This window comes from Alexandromys fortis, unplaced genomic scaffold (assembly GCF_014885135.2).
Source record: "Alexandromys fortis isolate MF-2015 unplaced genomic scaffold, M_Fortis_MF-2015_v1.1 scaffold_22, whole genome shotgun sequence".
NCBI classification, from domain to species: Eukaryota; Metazoa; Chordata; class Mammalia; order Rodentia; family Cricetidae; genus Alexandromys; species Alexandromys fortis.
In genome coordinates this window covers 6,535,069-6,562,853 of record NW_026067900.1, presented here as the reverse complement: position 1 = coordinate 6,562,853, position 27,785 = coordinate 6,535,069, and the positions used below count along the sequence as shown (strand labels likewise).

The 27,785-nt window shown below is 44.8% G+C and overlaps 1 protein-coding gene across 1 annotated transcript in view; it reads right to left on the bottom strand.

Annotated features, from left to right (window-relative positions):
- Window positions 1-492: 492 nt before the first annotated feature.
- The window catches only part of Nedd4 (NEDD4 E3 ubiquitin protein ligase), a 90,177-nt gene continuing 62,884 nt past the window's right edge, over window positions 493-27,785 (bottom strand). Inside the window, 19 exon segments of the mRNA XM_050125603.1 lie at window positions 493-3,243; window positions 3,697-3,769; window positions 6,858-6,954; window positions 7,980-8,087; window positions 8,858-8,917; window positions 9,537-9,597; window positions 9,868-9,941; window positions 10,224-10,319; window positions 13,153-13,223; window positions 13,311-13,432; window positions 14,929-15,158; window positions 18,071-18,136; window positions 19,121-19,179; window positions 19,271-19,325; window positions 19,578-19,658; window positions 21,655-21,795; window positions 21,797-21,856; window positions 23,539-23,658; window positions 25,765-25,830. Of these exon segments, the coding sequence (XP_049981560.1) occupies window positions 3,141-3,243; window positions 3,697-3,769; window positions 6,858-6,954; window positions 7,980-8,087; window positions 8,858-8,917; window positions 9,537-9,597; window positions 9,868-9,941; window positions 10,224-10,319; window positions 13,153-13,223; window positions 13,311-13,432; window positions 14,929-15,158; window positions 18,071-18,136; window positions 19,121-19,179; window positions 19,271-19,325; window positions 19,578-19,658; window positions 21,655-21,795; window positions 21,797-21,856; window positions 23,539-23,658; window positions 25,765-25,830 (1,743 nt within the window). The 3' untranslated portion in view covers window positions 493-3,140.

The following is a 27,785-nucleotide window of genomic DNA, read 5'->3' as shown; positions in this document are numbered from 1 at the left end:
ACTAGAAGACAGTTTTGCCTTCCTTACTGCATGTGCACCCCCCAACTTGAGCATGTTGGGTGTACGTGAGGATATGGACTAAATCTGACTGTTACCAGGAACAGCTTACCCTTTCGTTCAGAGAAGGGAGAACTCAGTGTGCAGCCCGGTGCAGGTGAGGCTCCAAGGGGGTCCTTGGGTAGCTGGGGGCATCCTTTGGAGAGTGGTTTGCACACACAGTACATGCAGAAGGAACTAGGCTGCCAAGCTCATTATTAAAGGCAGCTGTGTATACCCCTAAACCAAATGGGGAACCCTAAACTAAACCGCCTCCTACACTTGGCTGCCTAGCGGTCAGAGGGCAGCTCTGGACAGTGGAGATAGGCTGTATATCAGAGGGTCAGCAACTGCAGGCGGTGTTCACACATCAAGTCTGTCTTGAGAACCTGAAGCCACCGCTAAGCAAACCAATCTGAAGACATTTCCAGGTTAAAAACGAGCCACAGCTTTGACTTTAAAATTAGAATAGAACTTTATTTGTGGAATTGAGATTTTGAAAATGATTTTATAGTTTATGCAATAAATTTTGATACATTAATCTGGATATACATTTACCATATAAGAAAGAATTTAAAAACAATGTCAAATAGCTTATCATCAAAACCAATTGTGTTTAACTTGATATTAGGAATAATTTGGGCGTTATAAATAAAAAGCTAAAACAATTATCATTGGGTTTGCATCTGTAATGCAATTTTGTGTTTCATTTCTTGGGGGGAGGGGAATTAGAGAAAAACGAAGGCTAAAATGCTTTTCTAGAAAAGCACAAAGCCTTCGCCTCGTGGTGAAAGTCACTCCACAGCCCCCCCGGCAGCAGAATGTCACAGATATCTTCATGCGAACTGACCTGAGGGCTGTGGTGCTCTCCAGACCACCGGGCCACCCCCAAGGACAGCGGCCTGACCAAAGGACAGCTTGTGTTTTCTAAGCCCTGCTGTGCTGACTTCTCAGAGGTGGGACCGAATGACCACGCACAACTCTATTTCACGTGAAGTTTCACCCTTGGTTCCATACAATGGGGACATTCCAGGTAAGACACCAGCCCGTGTTAGTGTTACTTTGTACTGTGGAGGAAGCGAACTCGGATGCTACAGTCCATGCCTGAATCCGTATCTATGCCAGCACACTGGGGATCAGCAGGGTTCTCCATCCTCACCTACTCTAAATCACTCTACTTTAGGGTGAGCACACTCACTGGGAGGAGAGCAGCTTGGGTGCCTGACTCAGACCCTGGTGGTTGGCAGGAGAGCCTAATCTCTCCGCATTTCAGAACTTATGATAGCCTCGAAAGACAAAAGGGTGGGCACAGCGATTCATACCTGACAGATGGAGAGACTGGAGCCTGGCAGTGCAGGTTCACAGATGGCCAATAATAAAATCAGGACCGCACAGGCGCTCGTGCCCGGCTGACTCAGGAAAGACACTTGGGAAGGATGCTCTGGCCTGGGGTTACTTTCCCTGACCCAAGTGATGATGTGGCCTATGGAACTGTTTTTGCTACTCTCACAGAAATCTCTTCCACGGGCTGACAGGCACTTGTCTTGTCAGAGCCAACAAGCTAAAGCCAATGGCCCCATACAGTTCTGACAGCTCCCACAGGGCATTTATATGTATCTCAGAAGGTTTATAACATATGCTTACATCAATTTATAATAGCACATTGAAAAGCAGGCTTAGTTTTTTTCCATAGATAGGTGTGTGTATATATATATAATGGGCATTTTTTGTATAATCACACCAATGTCGGGATGAATAAAAGGAGTCTTGGCACACATGCTCTCTGCAGGCGGAGTGGGACCTCGCTTCCCTTTCCTTCTGCCTTGGTCTGCTCACCCTTCCTTTCCACTGTTTACTTAAGTCATCAACATAGCTCTAGGTTCCTCGAGGATGAAGACAGAACTGGATCTCACTGCTGACAATTTTACCCCAGGAAGCGGTACATAGCCGGCACTGTCTGCATGTGCCAGTTCACGCATGGCTCTCTTCCTAGACTTACTTCCGTGTGGTTTTGGTGGGATTCCACCTGTAGCATCGGCCTCAAGGAGTTTTGACTTTTAATAAAACATAATTTTCATAGTAAACAGTATTTTTTAGAAAGCATAAGAAACCTGGTAACAAATTTATACAAATTATGCACTGAACTACTCTTTGGTTATTTTAAACAAATTCTTTTATACTAACGTGGTACTAAAAATATAAAAATGCAACTACAGCAATTCGCTTAACCTGTAAACATAATGAACTCCGTAAACACGTATGTACTACGTGACTGCAAGCGTGAAGAGAGGCTGGTAAGGGCAAGTCATACACGTAACTTGGTTCTTCACGGCATGCTTAGAAACACTGCTTTGTGGAGCTTGTTTTGTCTGAAGGAATTCTACACACACTAACACAAAGTAACTGTAGCCTGTGATAAGCCTTGAGGATGCACAGGCGAGAGGGAGGCCTAACACTCTACATATTGCAAAGAAAAGCTCACTCCACTCGTCTTCTGAATCGCGGGACTACGCGGCATGCTAACAAACGCGAGATACGAGATACAACCCGAGTGAAGGGGAACTTTTTTTTTCTTTTTTTTTTTTTTTTTGCAAGTGACTCAAGTGACTAAAAACATAGGTGACACATTTTCCAAAGTTGTTCCAAAGATCTAGGCAAGAAGGTACACTAGGCAAGTTCTACAGAATATGTAGCGACAAGTAGGGCTAGACTGTCGCGGCTTACTCAATAGTAAAGACTTTCTTTGTCCAAATTTCATCTCAAAAAAGCATCAAATTTTCCCCACCAGATACTCATTACAGATATTTCACAGTTGGAATCTCAGTAGTTTCAGAAAGATGTGCCTAGCAAGATGAGATGTGGTCGGCATTCAGACACTCGGGACTCAAACGCCCTGTCGTGTGAACCCCAACGACGGGACGAAGTAACGGGACAAATGAACACTTCAGGATGGTGGTGGCTGAAACCATGGATAAACCGCCCTCTGGTCTCCCGGGAAGAGCCAGTGACTATCTTTTAGAAGTACTCTGGAAAATGTTAAGATGCAATTTTGCTTTTGCTTAAAAGCTGTGGTGTTTAAGACGCCACAGCTTGTTCCTAGTAATCTAATCGACCCCATCAAAGCCCTGAGTGTTTTCAATCGCCATCTGAAGTTTATCCCAGAGTTCTTCAAATGATTCATAGGGTGGCAGGTCCAGGCGATTAAAGCTGAAAGGACAGAGGATCAGGTTAAAACCGACAGCGATGCAGGAGGTGTACCGTTACTACTTGTCAGGAATATGTTCCCTCATTGTTACCAGAGGCCACAACAGGCAGGGAGCTCACCGGACTCCCTGTGCAGTCTTATCCTCACACCCCACCCCTCCAGGTAAGTGGGTTTCTTGACTGTGTTAGCAAGATGCAATGTTCCAGCATGTTTTGGGGTAGAGGCCATCACCCGTGGAAAGGGAGTAATATATACAGCCAACAGTTCAGTTGGGCGTCTCTGTCCTTAGCTACCTGGATTTTGAGTTCAAGCAGCATGGGTTTCTGGGTTTGTGTTGAGTGTCTCTTCCTCTCCTCTAAGGCTGGCCCACACCCATCCCAAGAAGGCCTGGCAGGGGTGCTCCTAGGCCAACAGGGAAGGGAACCCCGCCCATCAAGGATAAAACAGCTACTCACCATGTATGCGCTCTTGGCAGCTTATCAGGGGTGCCCCACTGTTCGACTGTGAAGGACTGTGGTCCATTCGAGCCTACGGGAAACACAAGTTTCTGTGGTTTAATGTATTTACCCACAAGACCCTAAACACTGCAAAGGCACTTTTCCTATATGCAGAGCCTGCACACACAGAGCCTGCCCTGTGCCTGGATTCACTGCCTGTCATCTGACCTGTGAGTGCCATGCCCCTGTCCCACCATGGCACACCTGCCATCTGCTAACCCTGACCCAGATGCATCTCCAATTAGGATTTTCTTCACAGGTGCACAGAGGAAGTGAGGACTCTCTTTCTGCTTCTGATTCCTATGGAAAAGTTTTTTTTTTCCCTTTTCTGATTACATCACTGTAAAACTTGAAAATAACAGAATAAAATGGATCTGAAGAATATAAATCATTCATATCCTAGCTCATAAGTTTGAAGTGTTTTTTTTTTTTTTTTTTTTTTTTTGAGACAGGGTTTCTGTGTAACTTTGGACCTTGTCCTGGAATTAACTCTTGTAGACAAGGCTGGTCTTGAACTCACAGATATCCTCCTGCCTCTGCCTCCTGGGTGCTGGGATTAAAGGCACGTGCCACCACCCGTCTGGGTGGTTTATTTTCTTTTGTTGTTTTCCAGTACTGAATTTAGGTTTCACACTACTTAGCCAAGTCTCAGTCTTGAGCTTTAAAACACTTTCAATTAGATTTACTCATCATTTTCTGGTGTATCTTAGCGTACATGTGTTAAGTAAGGCGCGCATATGGAGGTCAGGGAAGAACGGTGGGAATTCTCTCTTTACCCCTGGCGATTCTGGGGGCTGAACCGAGGCCATCTAAGCTTGGTGGCCAGTGCTCTGATTGCAGCGTCAGGGGCCCTGATTCTTTGTCTGTTGGTTTCACTCTTAGTCCAGGCTGGGCTTGGACACATAATATAGCTGAGGCCAGCTTTAAACGTCTGTCAACCCTGGTGCTTCAGATTCCCAAGTACTGGATTACAAGTGTGATTTTTCTGAGCATGTGCACACTCATACAGAGCTGTGGTTCTCAACCTTCCTACTGCTGCAGCCCTTTAATACAGTTCCTCATACTGTAGTGACCCCCAGCCATAAAATTATTTTGTTGCTCCTTCATAACTATAATTTTGCTACTGTTATGATCATAATGTAAATGTCTGATATTCAGGATATCTGATATTCCACCCCCAAAGGAATCAAGCCCACAGGTTGAGAACCGCTGGCGTCGAGCATTTTATGTACACATGATCCTGTTACATATCTACAATTGTTCTCGTTATGGACATTTTAGAAACTGCCTTTCTTTTTCTTTCAGAGTTTCCACTGAGCTCTCTCCAGTCCTCAATACCCCAGCCGCCAGCTAATGAGGCTCACATCCTCATCTGTGACTTTCCATTCTCCTCACAGCGCATAATCTCTTCCAAATGTGCGCGCAGCTGCCAGGGGCAGGGAGAGAACATTTAATATTCTCAGAGTAAGTTTCTTAACTCCAGATCTCACCCACCACAGCCAGATTCACAGCTTAACGTTTCAGTACCGGGCCGGGGAGAGTTCAGCTGGAAAGAGCCCACACTGCTTTTGCAGAGGACCTGAATTTGGTTCCCAGCACCCACACTGGGTAGCTCTAACGCTGGGGGATCTGACACTCCCTTCTGGTCTCCATGGACACCTGGCAAACATGTGATGCGCAGACATATATGAAGCGAACACACTACTACACATAAAATAACATGAAAAATTAAAAGAGAGGGAGTTGTGTGTGGTCTTCTCTGGGGCCCTGCCATGTCCCACAAGAATGAAAAACCCACTGAGAGCCTCTACCCCACAGCTCACATCAAACCACACAAGGAAAAAATAAGATTCCAAGATTAAGAAAGCTTTGGAAAACCTGCCCCCCCCCCTTTTTAAAACAAGTTGCAAAGAAATCCTTTGAGTTCCTCTTTATCTGTAGAGAAAATGCTTCAAGTCTGTGGATGCCTGGAATAGTGGGTACTACTGAACCCCATAGTTGCTGTGTTCCACAGATATACCCATCTCACACTAAAAACGAACAAAGAGAACAATGTAACAAATTAGGGTAACCAAAGGCCTGAGACTGCTATCCCTGCTTTTTTCATTGCTGTTGTTATTTGAGACAGGGTTTCTCTGTGTATAGCCCTTGCTATCCTGGAACTTGCTCTGTAGACCTGGCCTCAAACTCACAGAGCTCTGCCTGCCTCTGCCTCCCGAGTGCTGGGATTAAATGTGGGCGCTACCACCTCCTTGCTGTCCCCTCAGCTCTTGATTGAAATATCTTATTTTTGAAGTGATGGCTGTGGCTGAAATAGCAGGAAGTTAATCCTTGGACAAGAGGGATAATTTAACTTCTTATCCTCTGAGGCCACTATTCATTGCTTAGATGTCGGCTAACACTCTATCTTACCCTAGAGCAGCGGTTCTCAACCTGTGGGTCAAAACTCTTGGGGACCAAACTCCCCTTTCACAGGGGTCACCCAAGACCATCAGAAAACACAGATATTTACAATTCCTAACAGTAACAACACTACAGTTATGAAATAGTAAAGCAAGGGTGACCAAAACACGAGGAACTATAATAAGAGGTCCCATTGTTAAGAGTCGAAAACCACGGCCCTAGAGGCACTACTATTTCTGAGACCACAGAGAGAAGAGAGCTCAGTGCACAAGAATGGAAGGTAACTCAACCGGTTCCCAGTGTCTCCTTCGCTCAGTTCTCCGTGTGTGCATATTTGCATGTGTGCACTGGAGGACAGCCACAGGGGCTGCTCTACGACATCCACTTCTTCCTTCAGGGTCCCGGTCTCTTATCTGGCATCTTGCCAAGCAGTCTGAGCTGGCCAGCCAGTGAACTCCAGGGACCATTGCCTCTGCCCCAGGACTGGGATCACAAGTGTGTGCCTCCAAACCAACGTTTTAACATTAGTTCTGGGACAGACTCAAGTGCTTGCCAGGTATGCACGTTACCAACCAAGTTGTTTTCCAAGTCCTCAACTTAAAATTTTTTAAAATTAAGCAAAACATCTTGAAAATGGCAGAAGCTTGAAGACCCTACCACCCACGAAAACGACAGTCAGTATCTGCATTTCTGAGAGAACTATGCAGAATCCTTACCATAGAGTTCGGCAAATCCGTTCATAGGCACGCGGGAGGTGCCAGTAACAAACTGAAGCAAACGGATTCTTTTTTCTGAATCCATCATTAAAACGGCCTGAAAAACAGAAGACTTCTCTTAGAGTAGAAATAACAGACAATTATCCCGGAAAAAAGCGACTAGAATGCAGAACATCAATCATCACTAAGGTTTTGTTCTTTTTTTTTTTTGGTTTTTCGAGACAGGGTTTCTCTGTGGCTTTGGAGCCTGTCCTGGAACTAGCTCTGTAGACCAGGCTGGTCTCGAACTCACAGAGATCCACCTGCCTCTGCCTCCCGAGTGCTGGGATTAAAGGCGTGCGCCACCACCTCCCGGCTGGTTTTGTTCTTCTTATTCTCAAAAAACTTGTTTCCAAAACTTTTCTCTTGGAGCCGGAGAGATGGCTCAGTAGTTAAAAAGGCTTACTGCTTTTGTACACAACCTGGAATCAGTTCCCAGCACCCACATGTTGGCTCACAACTGTCTGTAACTGAAGTTCAAGGGAATCTGATGCCTTCTTCTGATTTCTGTAGGCACCACATACATGTGATGCACACACACACACACCTTTAACAATCATATTTACTGGTATTACGGAATGGCATATGTGTACGAGTTTTGTTTTTTTGGTGGTTGAGGGATTTTATTGGAGACATGAGGAAGAGCACAGGCAGAGACAAGAGACATCTGGAAGAGTCGGGAGCAGGGAGGGAAAGGAGCAGACTAAACAAGGCCAGCAGACTGAACTGGGCCATCAGAGGAGGAGGAGAGGGAAAGAGAGGACCAAGATAGAGGGGTCTGAAGAGAAGGGGTGGCCAAGGACATGTAAGAGAATTTAAGGAGCCACGTTGAGGGTTACTACAAGCTCTTACAAGCTCTTACAATATCACAATTGTTATGGTGGTGGAAAGCTAATGTTCCTACTTCGGCTCCTTTACCGAATGCTTTCCCTACCTATCTCTGAGTATCTGGGAGGGTGGAACCAAACTCAAAGGCACATCACACATCGCTGGTGTGCTTTTCTGGGTTACCCCTGTGCCATGCACTCCGAAAGTTATTCTAGAGGTATAATTGAATCTACCGAAAAGCAGGTTTCAGATTACCTTCCAGAACCACTGGATGACCTGGTGGTTGACACTGTAGCCATTTTTGTACTTTGTGTGTTCCTTCCAGTCGCTCACATCCACATCTCCCAGACCACACATGAGAAGCTGCAGACAAGATGTACAATTAGAACTTTAAGCAGGAAAAGCCGGGTACAAAGCTCTGTTTTTTTTTTTTTTTTGTTTGTTTTTGTTTTTTTTCTTCTGAGACAGGGTATCACACATTATGTAGCTCTGGCTGTTCTGGAACTCCTTAAATAGATCAGACTGGCCTCAAACTCACAGAGATCTGCCTGCCTCCCCCCAAGTGCTAGGATTAAAGGTGTGCACCACTACGCCCAGCCAAAACTCTATTTTAACATAAAATATTTCTCTTTGCTAATCTTTTTATTCCACCTGTTTATTTAGCTGGTTGTGTGGGTGTGGCATGTGTGGGAGTCGTCTCCCTCAGGGTCACTCAGGCTGTCAGGCTCAGCAGTAAATGCTTTCCCCACTGAGCGGCTTGTTGGCCCTTCAGTTCTCCTTTTAAAGACAGGGTCGCCCATAGTCCCAGGTTAGCTTCGAACTTATAACGTAGCCGAGGAAAATAATGAAGTATTGATCTTGATTCCACCTCTCAAGAGCTGGCTAATAGGTGTGCGTCACCACACTGGCTTAGGCTGTGCTGAGGGCGGACCCAGGGCCTCAGGCATGCTCAGCAGCACTCTCCTTCCTCCCCACCTCCTCTCCATAAACTACCACTCCACCAACTGAGTTGTATCCTCGCCTCCCCTTCCCTTTCCACTCCTCTGCCCTCTTTCTCATCCCCACCCCCACCCTGTGGTGCTGAGGACTGAACTCAGGGCCTGGAGTTCTTGCCACACACAAATACTTCTTACCTCTAATTCATTTTCATCGAATATCTTGATGAGATCCTGTGGTATCAGCTCAAAAAATCCCTGGAAGGAAAGGAAGGTGTCGAGCAGGTTAGCAGGCTTGGCTCGTGCGCCTGAGCACCTTGAAGCATGGGCGCACCCTCGGGTCTACAGATGCTACTTCACACTCACGAGCGGTTCACCGTGGTCCCAATGTGAGAAAATGGACGGCCCTAGTCTGCTCTCTGTCTTTATTTCTCAAAGTGTTTGCATTAAAACATTCCATTACTTCTCAAGCCCTCATCATTCCTTCTTCACAGTACTGAGAAGGAAGACTGAGACACACAAAGCCCATTTATCTACCCCAGCAATATTTTGTTAATTTAAATATATGCTTAAGGGGGCTGGAACGATGGCTCGGTGGCTAGAGTAAACACTCTTCTCGCAGAGGGCCTTGAGTCTGGCTCCTAGCATCATGTCGGGCATCTCACAGCTGCCGGTAACTCTAGCTCCAAGGGACCCTTTACTGGTCTCCACGGGCATGCACGTGCACATTATTTTAAAAACATAAAATTAAACTAACACATAACTGTATAAACATACTGAGAATGGCTTTACACAGCCCACCACATCTTATCTGTCTCAGACACAAGGAGGCCCAGGGCTTGAAAGTTATGGGCAGCAAGTGGAAGACCACGCGTACCTCTTTAAAAGCAGCCATTTGCTTCTGGATTCGGTTCACAAATCGCCATTGTATTACAAGGCTAAAAGAGAACAAATAAAACATTTTCTCTCCACACACAAACCAAGAAACGATTTTAAGACATGTTTATTTCAGTTAGGAACCGACAGACTAGCTGGGACTATGGCAAAAGCTGAAGAGAAACAGGGAGGGCTGAGGTATACTTTTTCTAAGAAAACTGAGATTCTGGCCACGGGGAACAAGGAACAAATTAAGGAAAATCTCAAAACAAACAAAGAAAACAAAAACGAAGACGCACAGACTGTTTGTAGGAAGTAAATGAAGCACTCACTAAATGTACTCCTTCTTGTTCTTATTGGTGACAACGATCTCTGTCCCACCAGTCTTCAGCTCATGCTGATGTGTCTAAATTAAAGAGGATATGTTGTTTTAGTGAGGAAAATACCAGAAGTCTGGCGCTTTAATTTAAATCTATTCAAAAGGGAAAAACTAGGAAAACTTAAATATTAGTCCTACTAAAATAAACACTGAATGAGTCAAACGTCAAAGCAAGCGCAGATGCCGGCTGAGCAGCCGTTGCTTCCAGAGTAAACAGAAAGCAGAGCGCAGAAGTCTCTGTGCGCTATGGCGCCTACACTTAGGGGACAGCGCCGGCTTTGATGATGTGTTAGCTGAGAGTCCACAGACCTGTCCAAAAAGCTCCTCATCTATGATGAACCTGAGGTCCAGCTCCGTCGGGTCATTTTCAAGAATCCATCGCAGTGAACTGTAATATTCACTGTCCTAGAAGGGAAATGATGTTTTAATTAACTCATTTTGCAGTGCTGGGAATTGAACTCAGGACCTTGTACATCCTAGGCAAGTGCTCTACCACAGAGCTACATGTAAAAGTTGCACTTTGAAAAAAAAAATCTGTATACAGAGTTACTTGAACATGGCAGTGCTTGCTTCACAGGCTCGAGGACCTGAGTTTGGGCCCCTGGCACCCATATGAAAAGCCGGGCACAGGGCATAGACCTGAGATGCCAGCCTAAGGGAGGCAGAGACAGGGGGGTGTCCCAAGAGCTCAACGGTCAGCTGGCCTGGCCAATCAGTGAGTTCCAGGTTCAGTGAATGAGTGCCCCTCTCTAAACAAATAAGGTGGAGAAAAATGGAAAGAGACACTGACATTGGCCTCTGCCCTCAAGAAGTGCACACCATATGCAAACGCACACACGCGCACACACACGCGCACACACACACACACACACGCACACACACGCGCACACACACGCATGCGAGCCAGTGAGCACGCAGACATGCACACACGGCACCAAGGATCTAGCGAGTTGGGGAAAGGATAAAGTGCTACTTGCACATCGTTTCCACTCACATCTAAGCACATTTCAAGGGACGGATGGAGCTAAGCTGCACAAGGAAAAACAACGCCAGCTGCTAGCATGGTGCCCACTTCTCTGTGTGCAAGCAGTGGTTGTAGTAGAGATTTTATTGTCTAATCATAGGCTAAGTAAAACATCTTCCAAAGAAATCTAATTTTCCTGGATTTCCAGACACCTCCCTCCTAGGGCTGTGAGACTGCATTTGAAATGTCTAGTTCACTGCTGGCTCACGCTAAAGAAAAGTTTTGAATTGAATCATGCTGGAGTTGGGGCTCAGGGGGTGGAGTACTTCCTAGCATGTGCAAAGTTGATCCTGAGTTTGATCCCTAGGAAAGCACAAACCCGGCGTGGTGGCACACACCGTGATCCCAGCATCCAGAAGACAGAGGCGGGAGCCTCAGAAGTCACCCCTGGCTGGGTACATATGGAGTTTGAGGCCAGCCTATGCTCCATGAGGCACCGTCTCAAACAACAAAAAACACAACAAAGAATCAGCTGGGACCTGGAGAGGTGGTTCAGTGGCTAAGAGCTCTGGCTACACTTGCAGAGGCCTGAGGTTTGATCTCCAGTATCTACACTGCAGCTCACAACCATCTGTTACTCCAGTTTCAGGGGACCCAATATCTTTTTCTTGCCATTGAGGTCACCAGGCATGCACATAGCACACATACACACATGCAGGTAAAACACTCATATGCATAAAGTAAAAATAAATACATATTTAAAAAACCATACTGTTTTTTTAAAAATATATATATCAAGAAGGAGCAACAATGGACATAGTGCTAATGCACTGACATTGGAGCCCATGTGTACCCACAATGCACGGGGCCACCAACAGCTTCTGTTTTTTTTTTAGAAGATTTATTTATTTATTATGTATACAACATTCCTTCCATGTATGTTTGTATGCTAGAAGAGGGCACCAGATCTCATTATAGATGGTTGTGAGCCACCATGTGGTTGCTGGGAATTGAACTCAGGACCTTTGGAGGAGCAGGCAACACTCTTAACCACTGAGCCATCTCTCCAGCCCCCTCGGCTTCTGTTTTTTAAAGGAGCCCACCACAACACCCTGTCTTTGGAGTGCCAGCTTTAAACTTTTGACATTCATCACAAATAATTATAACTCAAAATCTGAAGTAAAAGATAAACAACTATTGTACGGTGCAAAGAACTAGTGGAAATCTGGCAAGACGCCCCAGTGGGTACAGATGACTGTCCCCAAGCAGGACTTGACTTCAATTGCTGGGCCCAGAACAGAACGAGCAAACTCTCCTTTGACCTACACAGGTATCTCATGGTACAAGCAATGTTCCCCTCCTCCAAATAAATAAATGTAATAAAAATAAATATACATAAATTAAAAAAAATTTAGCAGCAAGCCGGCTACGGAGATGGTTCTCATTAGGTAAGCCTGATGAGCAGAGTTCAAGCCCTAGAATCCGCATGATGGAAGCACAGGACTGACTCTTTATATGTGGGTGCCTAAACACACACAGAAACTAAAAACATGTAGATGTGAGAGATAAATATGAAATAACTCAGCAGAAGGTGTAACTAATATTTGCAGTGCGTGAGAAATCTAAGATGTACCGATGGGCACAGGCACAGGGATAAAGTCAGTGTGTGGCAGGCACAGGTCTGAGCTAGGAAAAGGCCATCGCAGAAAAGGTGCAATCGATACACAAGCACTCACTACAAAGGTCTTCCCACTAGACTGCACGCTGGGAAATGTTCATTTGTACATTTCTGTGTGTAAATGACGGCGTACATATGTGTGTGCGTGGAGCAGGCATCCACTGAGCACACGTGTCCAGTGTCCTGCTCTGCCATTCTCCACTGTATCCCAATGACAGAGACTCTGGCCAATCTTAGAACTGAGCTCATTTGTGGGCAGCAAATTTCAGAAATCCTCCAACCTCTGCCTCCCACAGTGCTGAGGTTACAGATACACACACAGCCATGGTCAACTTTCTGTGTGCAAAGAAGATGTAAACAAAGCCCCTTATCCATTGGGCCATCTCCTCAGTCCCCGTTTGCATCTTGAAACATTAAAATTTATTAATTTCTGTTTTAAAAACAACGTATCTGGGCTGTGTGAGTAGCTTAGTGGAACAGCACTAACTCAGCATGGGCCTAACCCCAGCACTGGAACAGCCACCACCCCCAAGCCCCAGTCCGCCAAGCCTATTAAGCCGTACATCTTGTAGTACGCGCGCGTGCACAAGACCTACCACGGACTCCATGTCATGCAGCGTTATCAGTTTCTGAAGCATCATCTTGTAAAAGGGGCGGATGAAAAAGCCTTGTAAGAAACAAAATATATGTAAGATGGATATCAATTAAAAACCAACAAAACCCACATCAGAAAAGTTTGCTACTCGATGCTAACCATCCAGCAGCTTGCCATGGTAAACTGCCATCCCAGCCACACGACCGATGAACTTGAAGTACGAGAGGTGATCTTCGTTACACAAGCCCGAGTTTGGATTTATCTGGAGGGTGTAATTATCCCTGTGAAGACAAACCACATTTGTGATCCTCTTGCTATTTCATAGAAAAATAATTTACCTAGGCAAGTGATTATGAAAATTTTCTCTAATAATGGATCTAATAATGGTCTTAAAAATCTCCACTTTTGTCAAAAGATGGACATAACCCCAGAGGACAGGCAAATGAATAGGTAAAATGTATCCATATTTATGTTCAAAAGACATGGCTTGGTATTAACACGGCTGGACTCTGAAGACAGGCTGTTGCACAACAATTTCCTCTCAAGTGAATTAAAATATTCCCTCTGGAAGGAGGGCAGGGCTCATAAGACTCAGGAAGTGGGGCTGCGGAGATGGCTCAGCAATGAAGAGTAGAACCCACATGATAGCTCACAACCACCTGTAACTCCAGTTCTAGGGATCTGACGCCCTCTTCTGGCCTGTGAGGGTACTGCATGCATGTGGTGCATAGTCACACACACACACACACACACACACACACACACACACACACACACACACACGCAGGCACCTATACACATTAAATGAAATGAAAAACAAAGAAAGGCCCAGGAAGTTATCAAAGCTTGCAAGATCCACAAAGCCCTCTCCTGGGCTAGATAAAGCAGCAACAACTGTGGGGACAAGAACACCGATCAACTGGGCTACCTGAAGTCATGCAGGGAGCTCCAGCAGCATAGCCTTTGTGGATCTTCACTCATGCTAGGGTGGCCTTCTGTTACCCAGCTGCCTTTGAGTCATCCCTGCTGCCAGGAGACTCCCCTCCTGCTTCTGAGAGTAATCCAAATAATTTAATTGGTTTGCCTAACTTTGTCTGTTCTTGGCCCCCTATCTGGAGTGAACAGAGTTTGCTCATGTTTCCCAGGGAAATGTCACTTAACATATACTAAGTGAAATATCGCATAATGAGGCCAAATGCTGTATCGAATGGTCCCCTGTATCTAATGTAATGACAGTAGTCAGACTCACAGAGAGCAGACTGGTGGCTGCCAGGAGGTGGAGCAACAGGTATTTAATGGGTGGAGACTTATTTCAGGAGACTGGGAAAGGCACAGAGTTCAGTGATTCAGAGTGTACCTAAAATGCCAGCCAAGTAGCCATGTGCATGCTTACAGAGGGCTGGGGTGGGAGCTCTGGAGGGCCTGCCAGTCATGTGCAAATCATAGTGTACACACACACACACATACACACAAAGTTAACATGGTAATTTTTATGTTATATACATTTAAACACAATTGTAAAAAGTCATCTCTGACAAACCAGTTAAGAGTCTCTCTGTGACGCCGATCACTTAGCCCACGCTTTCCAACATCAACCTGATTTTGGAGACTGTGATTTCCCCCATCTTCTCTACACAGTTGTTTAGAGTGCTCATGCCAGGTGTGCTGGCACGTGGCTAGGATTAGCTAATCGGGAGGTGAGGAGGCTGATTGCCTAAGGTCACGAACTCAAGGCTAGCCTGGGCAACACATTGAGACCTGATAATAAGGAACTTACGTTGCAGAATACTCGAACAGCCCGTAATAAGGGTTAAACATTTCCTTTGAAATGAGGAAGAACCATTCCCGAGCAACTCCTCCATAATCAAGTCCCTTTTCACCATCGAACTCAATCCAGAGTCGAGCCTTGAGGACGTCGGCTCTCTTCACACCCATAATTCTCCGGTAAGAATCCTCCAGAACATTTGCGCGGCGGAGTTTCATCTCAAATTTGTTTGGAATGTCATTCTGCAGAGCCAGGGAGAGAGAGCCATGGTGTAAGTCAGCCCAGTGTGCTCACCACACTCCACTCTGTGCCCACAGCCCTTTCCTTTAGTAAAACCGTCAGGAAAAGCCCCACCCTCCCTGCTCAAGAAACAGGGTCCATTCCTGTCACCCAGGTTAGTCCTGCACTTGTTCAGGCTAGCCTAGGACTCAAGATTGACTCAACAGCATCCTCCTCCTGGACTTAAAGGTGTGCACCCCCACATCTAGCCTGAGTGTATGGTCTTAACATTTTTCTACAGGGGCAGAATGTAGGCTTTCTCGGAATTACTTCTGATTTTTATGTCCACTAGAAGCTACAGCCAGCGAGAATAAACCCTAGAAAGTATTTTGCCAGTAGTGCATTCCATGTTGATATAGGTTTGACCATACTGCACCAACACCCCACCTACTGCTGGCCACCGGCCTACTGCCAGCTCCTCCACCGCCCTAGGCTCTGTCCTCCACATGTGATGGGTTCAATCACCCACTCTTCACAACAACACTACGATAGACGACCATCTCCGCTTTAACAGGAAGAAACTGCAGACAACAGAAGAGGAAAGTCTAGCTTTTCAGCCTCTCTCTTCCTGTAGGAACACTTGGCTCCTTCATCTCTCGTACGTCCTGTGCTGCAGAGATACGTGCAGGTAACTATGCCTCAGCTCCCCCTGTAAATGCTATAATGTATCTGAGTGTTTTATCCCTGAGTACACAACTGTCCAGTGGGTACATTCTCAGTACTCTGTGAGCTCAGAAAAAGACAGACAAGCGCTTAGGAGAATACATCACCCTGCTAGTGTATTTAGGGAAAACAGAAACTTCATATAAACAGCGCACAGAAAGCCACACAGGCACCGTACTGGTCTCTCCTGCTGCTTGTGCAAGTTCAACAGTGTTAGGACTGGAGAAAAGTGGTTTTTAAAGACTAATTACCAGGGGCCTGGAGAGATGGCTTAGTAGTTAAGAACACAGCTGCTCATCCAGAGGACCTGGGTTCAATTCCTAACACCCACATGGCAGCTCACACCTGTGTGCAACTCCAAGCTCTAACACCCTCACACAGATACACACATACAGGCAAAACACCAATGCACATTAAATAAAAATAAAAAATTAGTTAAAAAAAAAAAGACTAATTACCAGGGAACTGGTGCAAGTAAGTACCCTGTTCTGGGACAGGCCCCATAGTTGGGCTAGGGATGGGAAACAAGAACTAAATTTGGGGTGTCAGATGTACGTCCTCAAGGACGGTGCAGTACTGTGTACGCGCATGTGCAGCTGAAGTCAGTACTCAATGCCTTCCTCATTGCGCTCCACCTTATTTATTGTTTGTTTTTCCTTTTGAGACATAGTCTTACTATGTAGCCCTGGCTGGCCTGGAATTCTCTATCTAGACCAGGCTGGTTTCAAAATCAGAGACCTGCCTGTTTCTGCCTCCTAGGTCTTAGGATTAAAGATGTGCACCACCAGGCTCAAGTTCCCATCTTTTAAGGATATTTTTTTTTTTTTCTTTTTTGAGATACAGATTCTCTGTATAGTTCTAACTATCTTGGAACTCTCTATATAGACCAGTCTAGCCTTGAACTCAAGAGATCCGCCTGCCACTGCCTCCTGAGTGCCCAGCAAGCACTTTAACAACTGGACTATATACCACCTTTCCTGTCAAATGCTTTAAAATCAGAACAGGTACCTAAAATACAAAACGATTTTTAAAATAATTAAACACGAATTAACACAAAGCTATTGTTTATCACCAAAGTTCTGGAGAATTTAAAAGTCCTTTTCTCTTTTAAAAATTCTATTGGAAAACATAATATTTACACTAAAAATTTTTGTTAAATTCGTGAAAAACTCTGGTATCCAACCCACCATTTTGAATCACTTGAGGTCACCAGCTTGGAACCCTAGAAAGTACAACACAACATTGCCACCTAGTGGCCATGCTCCTGAACTGCAGGAAAAGGAAGAGGGTACCAGCAAATAAGGGATTTAAAATATTACACCAAAGGATGGGCAGATGGGTTAAATTGTAAACATAATTGAAGTCTGATAGTGGAAAAAAAAAAGTGTAATGAACGCATTTGACAAACATAATAAAATAAGTAGCAATACCACCATTTTCACCTCTGTTCACTGTTAATTTTTATCTGATGTCTCAGGTCACCTCAGGACCCCCCACAATTAAAAACTTAATTTTTTTTTTGAGACAAAGTCTCACTATGTACACTTAGCTGCTCTGGAACTCTCTCTATAGACCAGGCTGGCCTTGAATTCAGAGATCTACCCACCTCTGCTTCCTGGGTGCTAGGATGAAAGACTTTGCACCACCATATCCAGTCTTTAAAATAATAATATTTGAAAATCATGAGACTATGACCCGAAGAGATGGCTCAGAGGTTAAGAGCACTCACTCACTATTCTTCCAGAGGACTCAGGTTCAATTCCCAGCCCCTACACAGCAGCTCACAACTGTCTACAACTCCAAGATCTGATACTGTCATATAGACTTACAGGCAAGGAAAACACCAATGCACATAATTTTTTTTTAAAAAAGGAAATAGGCACCAGATCAGGCACATATGTGCATGCATGCATGTTATATAGGCAAAACACTCACAGATACAGAATAAATCAATCTTCAAAACAATAATTTAAAACTTCTTTAAAACACATACACCCCTTTTCCCTATGAGAAAGTGACCACTGAGTCCTCAAACATAGCAACTCTATCTGTGACTGTGTGTCCCGTGTGGTCCCCCATTAGAGAACAGCAACTGTATCTGTGACTGCATACCATACTTCTCCCCTCACTCCCCCCTCCTTAGAGAAGAGCTCCCTCTCCTCCCCCAGAACACCCCTACCCCCAGTTGAGTGACAGTTACAATGTCACTAACCTGCTTCTTCAGCTTTCTTCGGAAGAACTCGTACTTCCTTTTGTAATCCCTGGAGTAGGGCACTGCCTTTAGTTGAAACATTTGGAAAAACAAAGTTTAGATTGGTTTTATTCTGGAACAGTGTTATTAGCTCCCTCTGGATAACTTATGAACACATACAAAGGAAAAATTATTTGGAAATTAAAAGTTTAATTTGAAGAAGAGCACACAGCAGACTTATTATTATTTTAAATTCTCTTTAAGATAAAACTGAAGTCAGCAGTCATTGTGGCAATTTTCTTCATGCATTTTTTTTTTTTTTAAAGAGTCGCTCTATGTATCAATGGCTGGCCCCAAACTCTATGTAGACCAGGTTGGCCGCGGCTCAGAGATCCGCCTGCCTCTGCCTCCCAAGTGCTGAGATTAAAGGCGTGTGCCACCATTTCCAGCTCATACAATATTCTTAAAATGCGACATGCCAGAGGCAAAATAAGTCTTTCAGGTAGAGATAATTTAGAAACAAAATTTTCTACTTCTGAAAAGGCTTTGAAAGTGCTTTCTCCATTAAAGGAACCAATTGGAAAATGCGTTTTCCCTTGGACTTCCAGGCGTTCCCTTTCTTCCTCATTATTTTAAAAGACTACATGCCGAGATAATGGACACTGATCTAAAAAACCTTACATTCATTTTTATTAATTTTGTGAATTAACCAAGTCTAAAGTCCTTTTTCTGTAGTTAACCCGATTCAAGGGCAGTGTAACTATGGTACAGTATAATATTTCTATAAAATAGGAGTAAGGCTTAAATAGTGGCTCTTTGCAATGACTGACAAAAAACCATCCATCTTGACTCTGGCTGGCCCTTCTGTGCTTTGCACTGCTTTAGATGGGCAGGTGTCAACCCAGGCTGAGCGGCTTACTGCCCCAGATTCTGATTGCATCTCACTGCCCAAGCTGGTGGTGTGCAGTAAAACGGCGAGAGCAGGCACAGTGAGGAGGGAGGGGAGGCCTGCAGAGGCTGTTCCTTTGAGCTCCACCTTTGACCTAGAGCACCAGGATGCCGGGGACTTACTGGTCCAGTTGTTGCCACGTTCTGGGTCCGAGGATCTTCCCACTGTGTCTTTTTTGTATCTAGGAAGGAAAAGAGAAAAGATGTTCCTCTTCCTCATGTCTACAACTCAACACCACGAGAACTGCAATAGAGAAGTCACAAGGCACGTACTGTGGTTTATATAGAAGACTCGTCCGTCTGTGTGGGTTCTCTCTTCCCATCCTGGCTGTAATGAAACATTTGTTGCAATTATTTTATTTTAGCACCAGACCTTAGATGATTATTAAAAAAAAAAAGAACCAGAAAAGAAAAACTAACCCCCAATACAAACAAAAAATCCCCCCAAAATAGCATTAGTTATATGCTTAACTTTCACATATTTTTAGCAGAAAGAATCAATAGTTTAATAACAATGTTAGTTATAGTTAAATAACTCCAATATTTGAAGGTATCAGGTTAGCTCAGCAATAGAACTTACAGGTAAAGGTCCCAGGTCATTAGATGAGTCGACTGGAGTCTTTGCTTTCAGATGAGCAGGGATTTTCGATCTTGGGTCATCCTTTATTTGGTTAAGCCACAAATAAAACAACACACATACTTTAAAATAATGACAGCCATTGTGTTATAATTGCTTTGTAAAGTTGACATATATTTAAAATACTCTTTTTGGAGTGGGAGAGACAGCTGAGTGGGTAAAGCATTTGCCAAGAGAGAGTGAGGAACGGAGTCTGGATCCCCTGAACCCACACAGATGCCAGGACAGCACCATGGCCTGTTGTAATTGTAGCCTTGGATGGAGGAGACGGGATCCCCATGGCAAGCTTGCTAGGCAGACCATTGGCACAGACGAGCTGTGGGCTTGAGTGAGAGAGCCTGCCTCACCTAGTTATTAGAAGAGCAATGCAGGATGATTTCTGGCATCAGTCAGCCTCCACATGCACACGCAAACACACACACACACACACTGTTTCTCACACATACATGCACACAGGCAGCAAGTACATGTGTGGACACACACACACACAAAACATGCACGCACACACATCCATGAAAACGGAAAAATAATGAAATTAAGTATTATATGTTTTTGGCTTTTTGAGGCAGAACTCAAACAGCCCAGACTGGCCCTGGAGCCCTGACCCTCCTACCTCAGTCTCAAGGGTGCTAGGATTACAGACACATGCCATCTTACCCACTTAGCCTTAATTCCTTCGCCTGTGACTTACTTCTCCTCCTAGCAAATAACGCGGTGAGGTTGTCCCATTGAGAGGTAGATAAGGTCACTTCCCAGGGGATCAGCACTGATGTCTTGCACTGAGACCACTTTACCCCACTGAACCACATCTGGGCCAGTGAGATAGCTCAGCGGGCCTGACAACTGTGCTCAATACCTCTGCAAGTTACCCTCTGACCTCCACACACATACATGTACACATACAGGATAGAGAAATGCATGGGTATAATCAAACAAAGAAATGAATAAGTAAATAGAACCACATGTTGTGTTATCTGTTTGGGTACTGGTTATTATTATTTTTTTTTTGTTGCAAGATCAGAGGGTAGCTTAAAAAAAGTAACTAAGATCAACTCACATCTTAAAGAAGAGAACAAAGTTCAATTTACTTGGATTAATGAATGTATAATTACTTCAATATTATTATATTAGTCAAGTTCTTTTAAATTTGCTTAAGCTTTGCTGACCTTTTGAAATAGTTACTAAGTCTCAAGTGTTATGTTTGGAGAACTTTTCGTTGGTTATAAGCTAAATACCAAACAATTTTAAGGCTTAAACTAAACTGATGAGGGCTCCGAATTAAAAGCACTGGCTGTTCATTCAGAGGACCAGGGTTTGGCTCCCAGCACCCATGTGGTGGCCCACAACCATCTGTAACTCAGATTCCAGGGAATATGACACTCTTCTGGCCTCCATGGGTGCACAAGCATATATGTAGGCAGTCATACATAAAAGAATGTAACTAAATTCTACCAACGACAACAACAAAATGCCTGTCTTCATGGAGTCTTTCTGAAAATATTAATAAATGAGATAGAAACTTGAAAGTGCTTTGAAAATAGAAAATATAAAGGTAAAAACCTATTACTAAAAATCTTTCTAAGCCTTTGTGACTAGTGAGCCAGAAACTAGAAACAGAAAATAAATACGAACACCTTCATAAAATCCAATATAATCTCAAAAAGAAGCATAAATGTACATTGAGCACAAATAATATTATTAAGGCTCCCTGGAGCTGGGCGAGTGGCTCAGTTGGGGAGCACTCACCTATGTGCACAAAGCCCTGGCTTCCATTCCCAGAAGAATGGGATTCCCACAGAGCCTCGTGTGTGGGACTTCGGAGGTGGAGGCAGGAAGATCGGGAGTGCAAGTTCTAGGGCAGCCTGGACTACATAAGACCCTACCTCAAACAGAAAAACAAACCCAACCGAGACTTTTACAGGTAACTCACGGACTATTAGGAAAGCACACTACACTAACACATGTGACAGATGCAGAAGCAGCTCTTGCTATGATGTAAACTGAGGTGCGTGGAAGTTACCCAGGTGGTGGTTTTGGTGTTGTGGTCAATAAAGAAAAGCCTCCCATTTGGTGCACGCCGGACTTCCCAACCTTTAGGAAGGAATCCTTGCCCAGTGTCAGACGCTGAACTCGCCTGCTGAGCTGGGTCACTGGGGGGGGAGCTGTGGCAGAAGGCCTGCCGAACTCTGGCTCGACGGCAGCTGACTGGTCTCCGCTGTGGCCTGGCACATTAATTAAGTCATACTGTAAAACTATAGAGACCTCATAAATAAAGAATATAATTAAAATAGCTAGTTTAACCTGTGAAGAGAACTGTTCGTACACTTGCAAACCAGTGCCAAACATATGAGACTAACTCTTAAAGACTTGTTTCTATTATGTGGAGGGTATGTGTGTATGAGTGCAGGGACCTGAAGAGAGAGGCGAGAGGTATCGGATTCCCTTGCTGGAGTTACAGACGGTGGCGAGGCCCTGATGTGGGTGCTGAGAGTGAACTTGAGTCCTCTGGAAGAACAGCAAGTGTTCTGAAATCACTGAGCCATTTCTCCAGGCCCAAATCACCAACATTTTAATTTTTCCCCTGAATTTTAAATAAACTTTTCTATAAAACTGTTTCTTATAATAACTTAGCCAACTAATTTATAATAATTTTCTCAGCTAATTAACACACAGTAAAATGACTGCCCCAGGAGCTACAGGGCAAGGAGGGCACAGAGCAGACAGCAAGCACTGCTCACGAAGACTCAGTGGGAACATCCCCCAGCGCAGGAGTGGCTAAAGGGCCAGCCAGACAGCTGCATGGGCAAAGGTGCTTGCTGCCAAGCCTGAGGACCTGAGTTCGATTCCCCAGAACCCACATGGCAGAAGATGATCAAGTCCTTTAAGTTGTCCTCTGACACACACACACACACACACACACACACACACACACACACACCCTGTGGTGTCCATCTTCCATAAAAAAGGAAAAAAATTCAGTGAAAGAAATGGAAATAAGATAAAATAAACATATTATCAGTCTGCTACATGGAAGAGGTCACAATTATAAACTTCTTTTAAAGGTTTATTTATTTTATTTTATATGTGGGTTTTGCTTGCATGTATGGCTATGCACCAAGTGCATGTAGTGTCCATGGAGGTGAAAAGAAGGCATCGAGGCCTTAGAACTGGAGTTACGATGGTTGTGAGCCTTCATGTAGGTGCTAAGTACTGAACCTGTGTCCTCTGCAAGAGCAGCCAGTGCTCTGAACCACCGAGCCAAGTCCCCAGTCCATAATTACAAATTTCACAGACACCCATCACCAAGACCACCCATTAACAAACTATCTGAACAAGGGCTCAGGGAGACAGCTCTATGGATAGAGTGCTTGCCATGGCTGTGCAGACCAGAGTTCAGATCCACAGCACACAAAAAAGCCAGGAGGACATGGTGGCCAGCTTACAATCCCAGTGTCTGAGAGATGGAGACCAGATCCCAGAAAAAAACTCCAAATTCAGCAAAAGAGCCTGACTCAGTAAATAAAAGGGAGAGCAACTGAGGAACAGACATGGTGTCCTTTAGTCTTCCACACACGCATGCACTCTCAAATTCTCTCTCTCTCTCTCTCTCTCTCTCTCTCTCTCTCTCTCTCTCTCTCACACACACACACACACACACACACACACACACACACACACACCCCACGCGCATGCATGCACACCAAATGAAACAGCAGTCACTGAAAGTAGCAATCATCCAATGGACTAGATTATGATTTTGCTCTCCTAGCCCCGATTAGATGTGCCTCATGTAATAACACACACTGGAGTCCACAGGAGACGGCAGAACAAACACAAGACACCAAGTGTGCAGTCCGAGCTCACCCGGGAAGCTGTAAGAAGACAAGCTAACAGCGCAGAGTACCTGCATGGTGGGCTTGGCCCACGTGGTTGTTCTAGAATTGTGGTCTACATAGTATGACCGTCCTCTTTCATCTTGTTTTTCTTCCCAACCTGGCGGCAATCCAGATGAAGTAGGCAAAAGCTAACGCATAACAGAAAAACTCCATGTTAACCGGGGAGAGCTCCTGACGGAAGCTCGGGGCCTTTCCTCACTGCCAGTGCTCTAAAAGGACCCGTAATTTATTTTGAACTAAAACCACTCGTCACAACAGAAAATGGGCAGATGATACATTGTAAATTTAGAACAATGAACTTCATTTTAAATCATCTTTTAAAATATATACAAAACAGAAATTCATTTGGAAAGAAGGAAAAGAGACACTGAGCATGACAAAACATGTCAACACCAGAAGCCATATGCTTAGGGACACACGCGTGCACACACACACAAACCGAGGAGATTACTGCTAACGCTGGCCACTCTGCAGACGGTAAAGTGAGATTTTGGAAATGGTTCCTAAGAGAAGCAGCTGATGTCTGAACTGAAGCACACTACCCCAGAAACCACATTTAAGCACAGAGGCAGGGATCTCGGTGAGTCTGAGGCCAGTCCGACCGACCATGTGAGTTCCAGGCAAGCCAGGGGCTCCACAGTGAGACCTCGTCTCTGCTAACATATGTTCTGGCATAATCAGACAAGAGAGGACGTGGATCCCAAAACAGGGTAACAGGGTAGTCCCCTGTGCCCTCTATGATTTGGTGTCAAGTGACCAGGCCAGTGGGCTTCAAAGTCACGTGGGCCCTTATCCTCAGCATAGGCTGGAAGGAATCTATCGTAAAGATATGTCTCTGCCTAAGGAGCCTTTTGATTGGTTTTAAAACGAGCTAAACAGCCAATAGCTAGGCAGGAGAGAATAGGTGGAACTTCTGGGGAGAGAGAGGAACTTAGGAAGTATCCAAGCACGCGGGAGATGCCAGTGAGACATGGAATAAGTTGGATATACAGAATGGAAGAAAGGTAAAAGCCATGTGGCAGAAGACAGATTAAGAGAAACAGGTTACATAGATGAACAGAAATGGGTTAATTTATGTTATAAAAGATAGCTGCGAACAAGTCTAAGGTAAAAGCCAAGCTTTCATAATTAATTAATAAGTCTTCATGTCATTTGTGTGCTGGTGGTCCCAAAAGAAAGTCTGCCTACAGGAATCTTTTTCAGTAGGGAGCCATTTTTTTTTAAGACAGATGAGCCAGTTCTCTAGGCAACTCTCGAGCTGATGATGCTGGAGACTCAGCATCCCCACGATGTCATCCTCCCACGAAGGCACAAAGCTCTTTTCTCCTAACTGATATACAGACTCAGCATCCCCATGATGTCATCCCGTGAACGCACTAACCTTGTTTCTCGTAACTGATACACAGACTGCTATTCAAAGATGGGATGACGGGTGGGAAAGCGAGGTCCTCCCAAGAGGAGAAATGAAATGTGCACACAGATGAGAGAGGAAGAGAATTAGGGTTTTGAGAACAGCTAGGCATTTGGAAGAAGGCAGACAGGAGCCAAAGAGGCAGGCAAGGGGAAGGGAGGGCTGAAAAGGCAGGCACCTCAGAGTTTAATTGTATTTGAAAAGACAAGTGAGGCTGGGGATATAGCTCATTGTAGAGTACTGATCTAGCAAGCACTCTGTGCCTGTAGTTCTAGCACGTGGGAGGTGGAGGCAGGAGGACACATGAGATCCTGTCACAAACAAAACAAAAGTGACTATGCAAGGCAGTGAGAACTTGGCACAATGAAAGAGGAGCCAGAAAGAAGATGCAGTGAGAGATCACTGTTCATCAGCACGGGTCTCTGCTGAGTGTGGACTGAGACCAACGGGAAAGGAGGTGCCAGGAGATGAACCCTCACCACTGGTACACACACTGGACTGACGTCCCTCATGGGCCAACACACACAGGCAGGTCTCGCTGTTGGGTGCAAGGTCGGGACACAGCTGGTGCTATGGATCATGTGTGCAGTAGCAGGGGCCCAGCACCTCCCAGCAGCACAGAGAAGCCAAATTCCACCCACCATCATCAGCATCGGCCCGCTTTCCATGAGAGGCCAAAGCCGTTCTCCTCAGGTTGTACCCCGCGTCTCCTCAGTCCCCTGCTGGGCAGTCACTCACACTCAGGGTTGTGATATGCAATAATTAAAAAACAACTGAGCTTTCTATCTTTCGTTCTTGGCTAACGGGAGAGGAGAAAACTCACCACAGGAAGTGCAGGCTGTTCCTCAAAGATACAGGCTTGCGAGCTGCCTCTCTGGTTGGAATGATTCTTGAGGGGAGGAAACAGTAAGGCTTTTAGGTCTCCCCTCAGAGTGCAGACAAGGAGCAGGGTGAGGGTGATGCTGGGAAGGGTGAGGCTAAGAAACAAGGGAAGACCCATGGGGGATGCCTCCTCTCTCCTCCCTCCACCCCCAAAAGGGCCAGTTCTGTGTGCATGTTCTCTGATCCCTGGCTGTCCACAGATGGGCTTGGATTCTGTGTACATCCATGCTAACTCATCCTTCATCCTAGTTGGTCTTTCTAACTAGTGCTCAATATATTCACCTTTCCTGATGGTTACAGTGTGGCTCTTGTTCTCCCTAAATCAAATTCTCACCATTTGCCACCTTAATTACTCCAGCAGTGACAAGGGCTTCCTACTGCAGCCAGAGGGCTAGATCGAGTCCCCTGGTTCTCTGGCTGAAGCCTTCAACGGAGCTTCAACTACCACTCTGACATACAGCACCAAACACAGTGCTTCCGCCCTGGGCCCGCCTCTTCCTCAGCTCCAGTCACTTCCGGCCTCACAGTCCACCACTGGGCATTCCACTTCAATGACTTATTTCCTGGAAATCCCATAGTCTCTCTTTCCCTTTCTCTTGATATACAAGCTCTTACCACTGACTGAAATATCTTGTTTTTGTTATTAAATGACATCAAAACTTATAAACACACATACACAAAATCAGAATATCCCAAATTGTATTGTTTATGGTAACAAGATGGCTAGACAACCTAAGTTCATCACAACAGGAAAACGGTGGATACTTTCAGGACAACTTGTACGTAAGCCATGCCAAAATCTGAAGATTGGCTTTGGTGACTTTAAGAGAAGTACATTGGTATTCATGGAAACAGTCCAATTAACAAGTGAAAAAAAGTTACCAAAAAGAATATATAAGACGACAGCAAGGGGACAAGAATGTGGCTCAGAGTGAGACACATGCTCTGTATGCAGAAGACTGAGTTTGACTCTCACATCCCAAACCAACCAACACATCAACACAAATGAGAAACACACACACAAATAAACCATTTACAGTTACGTCCAGAGGACCAGATTTGGGGATTCAGCACCCATCCAGTGGTTCACAACAACCTGTAACTACAGTTTCAAGGGATCTGGTGCTCTCCTGGCCTCTATGGGTATGACACTCATGTGCACAAACACGTATACAGATACATACAGACATATACACATATACATTATTAAAAATAAATCTATAAAAATCTTAAAAGTATATATGTGTATACATTTATGTTTATGAATATATATATATATAATATTTAGGACACTATATCCTGAGCCAGTAATAGTCACTGAGGAAACATAATTTATTGTTCTGTAGGCCTCAGTATTGTCTCAGGTTTAAATACAAGATGAGAATACTCTTAACTGGTGACACCTATACATGGCCTAAGCATGACACATGTATGTCATCACACCTGGTTTTTTATTTTACATTAGTTCTGAGCATCATACTCAGGGACTCCTAGTTGCACGGCAAACACTTCACTGACTCATCTCCCCATACCTAATCTGTAAACCTGATGAATCCTTGACTAGTTAATTAATTAAATCAACAGCAAACAGAGCAGGCTGCTGGAAGAGGGAAAGGGAAGGAGGCGGCAGGTGAACTGACGGATATTCATATATGCAGGTACATCTAACTGTGGGGTGAAGTGTCTAGAATAAGGTGCTGGAAGTCTCCAAACACTGTCCACTGGGGGCCAACACTGAAGCCAGTTCCTCTAACCGCTCGACTCTGAGATGTGGTGTGAACGTGGCTACGGACAAGTAGGAATGGCTGCGTTCCAATGACACCTTATTTATGGCAACAGGCAGCTGCAGATTTGGCCCACAGGACGCAGCGATGACCCCTGCACTAGAATGGAAGTCTTGTGAAAGCAAGGGGTTCTGTCGCTTTATTACAGAGGGACTCCCAGTGAGTGATTAGTTATGGT